General features: G+C 41.8%; 1 protein-coding gene across 1 annotated transcript; it reads right to left on the bottom strand.

Moving 5' to 3' along the window:
• Window positions 1-2,532: 2,532 nt before the first annotated feature.
• On the bottom strand, window positions 2,533-3,961 carry LOC149449964 (general transcription factor II-I repeat domain-containing protein 2-like). The gene is made up of 2 exons (XM_089692526.1): window positions 3,665-3,961; window positions 2,533-3,402 (listed from the first exon to the last, which is right to left on the bottom strand). The coding sequence occupies exons 1-2, from the start codon at window positions 3,959-3,961 to the stop codon at window positions 2,533-2,535; spliced, it is 1,167 nt and encodes a 388-aa protein (XP_089548652.1).
• Between the last annotated feature and the right edge of the window lie 573 nt (window positions 3,962-4,534).

Raw genomic sequence — 4,534 nt, 5'->3', positions numbered from 1 at the left:
GCGGGGATTCTTGAAATTCATTTGCTTTGGATGTTTATTTTTGTAGGCATTTTTATTCTGTTATATTGTGCTGGCTAGTCTGCAGAAAAAAAAATAATACCAGTAGCATGTACAAAAATAAAAATGCAATAATTGTGTATAAAATAAAGAAATGTTACAAATGTTTGCTGATTTTATGCTGATTTTAAAAGTCGGTAAAGGTATGAAAGTAAGCATAGCTCAGTAATGAAAAATAACGTTTGCAGCAAACCAAAAACCCTAGACCAGAAGCCTATCAATCGCGGGCACGACCACCAGATGTGCAAGACGTCCTCACGTAGACCACAGTTCAAGAAACACCTATCTCCACCAGTCGGATTAAAGTGAGCAGTCCGAGCCGGGACCCAGTACTACCGCAGGAGAACTTTGTAGGCTTCCTCAAGAGTGACGGTATTGAAGGAACATTTTGCCACCATCCCCCAAGCCTTCTGCCAATCCTCAGCCGCAATTGAGAAACCTAGATCTCGCTCCCATTGAGAGACATAAGACAGGGGTGGTGAGGAAGACCTCTGGTTAAGAGAGGCATTAATCACAGAAATGAGACCAGAGGACCCTGGGAAGTGTTAACAGACATGTTCAGAGGGCGTTTTGCAGTAAGGATATGTAGAGGTACGAGGGAAGGACAGGACCCAGTGGCGCAATTGCAAATAATGATAATATTCCCACAGTGGGACCCCCCTTGATTCTCTGAGAAACTCCCATGATGGAAACAAACGAATGCTCAGAAAATTACGTACAATAACAAAGCCATTGGAGGTCCACCAAGAGAAAGAATGGGGATGTTTTAAGCCTGGTGGAAATAAAGGATTAAGCGCAATCGGCAAAAGAGGTAGAAAAGATATCAAATTACCCGAATATTTAACAGAATCCCAGGTTCATAGACTGTGAAGCATGATAGGGCTCGGGTCTGGAGGCCGCAACTTAGGCAGGAGCCAAAGCAATGTAGTTAAGGAAAGCGGAGCACAGTTGGTTAATTCCAAGAGTACCCATAACAGGATATCCATCGTGGCATGAAGCATGGACAACTGGGAAATTTGAGCCACCAAGCAGTATCTAGACAAACCTCCCTGTAGTCTATGAGTATACAGAGTGGATCTAGGCCCTCTGGGATGTTTATGAGCCCAAATAAAATGGAGAATCCGGCTTTGCAATAGACGAAGAAAAAACGTAGGGACCTGAATAGGGAGAGTGCAAAAAAAGTACAGGATCTTCGGAAAGATAGTCATTTTGACAGCATGTATCCGACCAATCCATGATAAAGAAGGAAACTGCCAAGAATGAAGCAGGGAAGTAACAGATTGTAGTAAGGGGTAATAATGAGCCAAATATAAGTCAGAGTAGGAGGTAGTAAGTGTAACACCAAGATAAGCCAGGGAATGGGATGGCCAACGGTAGGGAAATTGTGTCTGCAACTGTTTAACCAGGTAGGCAGGGAGCATAATATTCAATGCCATGGTTTTAGACAAATTGATGCTAAGGCCAGATACAGCCAAAAAACGGTCCAATATGACCTGGAATTTGGGGAGAGTGATGAGAGGATTGGTTAAAACCAAGAGAGCATCATCTGTATAAAAGTTGGCCTTGTATTGAGTGCTGGCATAGGGGACACCAGAAATATCCGAGTGATTTCGAATGGCTGCAGCTAGAGGTTCGAGAGTGACAACAAAAAGAGCAGGTGATAGTGGGCATCCCTGTCTCGTGCCCCTAAAAATGGGGAAAGATAAGGAAACAAAGCCCACGTATTTGACAGAGGCAGAGGGAGACGAATATAAAGCCGAGATCCATGGCAAAAATGCGTCACCAAACCCCGATCTAGACGGTGTATATGTCAAATACTCCCAAAAAAGGACCGTTTTATAAATGTCCAGGGATAAAAGAAATCCCTGTATCCTGCGGTGATGTAAGATATGACTGAGATGGATGACTTTACATATGTTATCAGCAGCTTGTCGCCCCGGAATGAAGCCAACCTGATTGACCTGTTTTCTATCCACGACTCTTCCTGCTGCTTTGCCTCTTGTCTGACTCTATGATTGCTGACTTCAGCTTAGTCTATGACCATGATTCCATCTGCCATACTGTTCCTGTGATTCCTGCCAGCTGCTTGTCTGATTTCCATCCTTTCATTTTGGCCTTTAATCAGGTACATGAAATGAAATATTAAGTTGTAAAACTCTCCAGCATCTTACATAAACTAATATATCAGTTCTGGATGATGGGCCTCTGAATGTGTATGTTTCATGTACAAATGGACCCTTTAAGACAGGGGTGTCCAAACTTTTTTCAAAGAGGGCCAGATTGGATGAAGTGAACATGGTGGAGGGCCGAACATTTTTCCGAACATTCTTTGAACCATTACAATTAAATGCAAATAAATTATTTTATGCCAAGTTAATTGCAAACGACATACTTTTCATTTCATAACATTAAGATCAACTGACAGCTGAGTTTTCACAATATATTGAAAATAAATTTTAAAAAAACTTACCTGCACTAATGTGAAGGGTGAAACTGAGATCTGGATTGCAGCAAATCGGTTAGATCAGGTACAAAGGCAGTGGTTTTGATGCGCAAAATGTCACGCAGATGAGAGTCACGTAGTCTTGTCCTCACACGGTTCTTGTTAAGGTTCATAGCAGAGAATGTCTTCTCACACAAATATGCTGAGCCAAACAAGCTCAGCATTTTCTTAGCCAATGTCCGAATCTCTTGAAACCTGCCCTTATCCAGTTGGCGGTAAAAGTTCACAAGAGAGAGCTGTTGGTGACGACTGCGTAACTCGCTGTCACAATGCAGCTCAATGAGCTCAAGCTGCAGCTGATCTGGAGCATCATCGGGGTCAACAGAGAATGGAGAGGAGAAAAGGCTGATCTCATTTTCAATAGCTGCAAAATCTTGAAAGCGCTGTTTAAACTCTTCAGCCAGAGATGCGATGTCTGCTGCATACCTGCTCATTTGCGCACTGATATTGTCCTGTGAAAAACTGTTCATTACTTCCTGCAATGCTGAAAAATGTATGGTATTGGGCTGTGTTTGTGACAAATGCCTTTGGAAAAGTTGCAGCTTTGTTTCAAAGGCCTTGAGGTGTGAATAAAGCTGGTTTACCACTGCATCTTTTCCCTGAAGACTCGTGTTTAGTACATTCAGATGCTTTGTTATGTCAACTAAAAACCCCAAATCAGCCAGCCAAATAGGATCAGATAGTTCTCGCATCGGTTGCCCCTTTGTTTCCAGGAATTCTTTGATTTCCTTTCTGAGAGAGTAAAAACGCTGCAGCACAGACCCTCGACTGAGCCATCTTACATCGTTGTGATATAAAACATCTTCATATTCAGCCTGGATGTCCAGTAGAAACTGTTTAAACTGGCGGTGGCACAGAGAAAATAAAATTAATAGTCTTTACAACCGGTTTCATAACATGATCATATTTGAGATATTTAGCACAGAGAACTTGCTGATGAATGATACAATGGAGTTTAATAGCTTCGCCTCCTTCTTCAATCACCTTGTTACAGATTAGGGTTGATAATCCACTTCGTTCACCAACCATAGCAGGTGCCCCATCAGTAATAATCCCAGTAACTTTGTTTCAGGGCAGTTTCATGTCATCTATTGCGGAACTAACAGCAACAAATAAATCTTTTCCTCTTGTTTGATCCGTAAGGCTTTGGAGGTCAAGTAGCTCTTCATTCACATTTATTTCATCGTCCACCCCTCTCAAAAAAATCAGCAACTGAGCTGTGTCAGATAGGTCTGTGCTTTCATCACAGGCTATTGAAAAGAAGTCAAAATCCTGTCCTTTGGACATCAACTGTCTCTTAATATCTGATGAAATATCTTCAATTCTCCATGCTACAGTGTTACGAGCCAGGCAAATGTTGGCAAACTCTTGCTTCTTCTCGGGACAGATATTCTCAACCATTTTCATAATGCACTCTTAATAAATTCACCCTCAACAAAAGACTTGCAATTTTTAGCAATTAACGTTGCCACCTCATAGCTTGCCTTTGTGGCATTTTCATTTGACTCACGGGCTCTTGTGAAAAATCGCTGTTGTGACATTAAAACCGCTTCAAGTTGCTTCAACTTTTTACTGCGGTCGCGCCCTGTTAGTTTGTCGTATGTGCTATGTCTCATCTGGTAGTGTCTCTTGACATTAAATTCTTTATAAACGGCCACAGTCTCTTGACATATCAGACAAACACAGTGATTCCGTATTTCAGTGAAAAAAAAATCCACTTTCCACCTTTCCTGGAAACGGCGGCCCTCACTGTCAACTTTCCTTTTTTTATTTATAGTCGCCATTTTATAAATTGGCCAGAAGGGGAAGAGTGAATGGTGCAGTGCCAGAGTAAAAATGTGGCCCTTCTGGAAATGCGTTTATGAGAGTAATATGGCAGGAATTACATTTTGGAGATCTGATCCTTGTTCATATTTAGCAAGCATAATTCTGCATGATTCTGCTTCTGTTTGACCTTGGCAGGTGTAAGCTGAG

Source organism: Staurois parvus, unplaced genomic scaffold (assembly GCF_062004578.1).
Source record: "Staurois parvus isolate SC_StPar_1 unplaced genomic scaffold, SC_StPar_1.0 ptg000592l, whole genome shotgun sequence".
Taxonomy (NCBI): domain Eukaryota; kingdom Metazoa; phylum Chordata; class Amphibia; order Anura; family Ranidae; genus Staurois; species Staurois parvus.
This window is presented reverse-complemented; position numbering and strand designations above follow the sequence as displayed.

Excerpts from the sequence above, each read along its gene's own strand:
- LOC149449964 (XM_089692526.1), bottom strand. The coding sequence starts at position 3,961 with ATGGTTGAGAATATCTGTCCCGAGAAGAAGCAAGAGTTTGCCAACATT. Across the intron at positions 3,403-3,664 it reads GAAAAGATTTATTTGTTGCT|TTTAAACAGTTTCTACTGGA; the intron begins GTTAGTTCCGCA and ends TGCCACCGCCAG.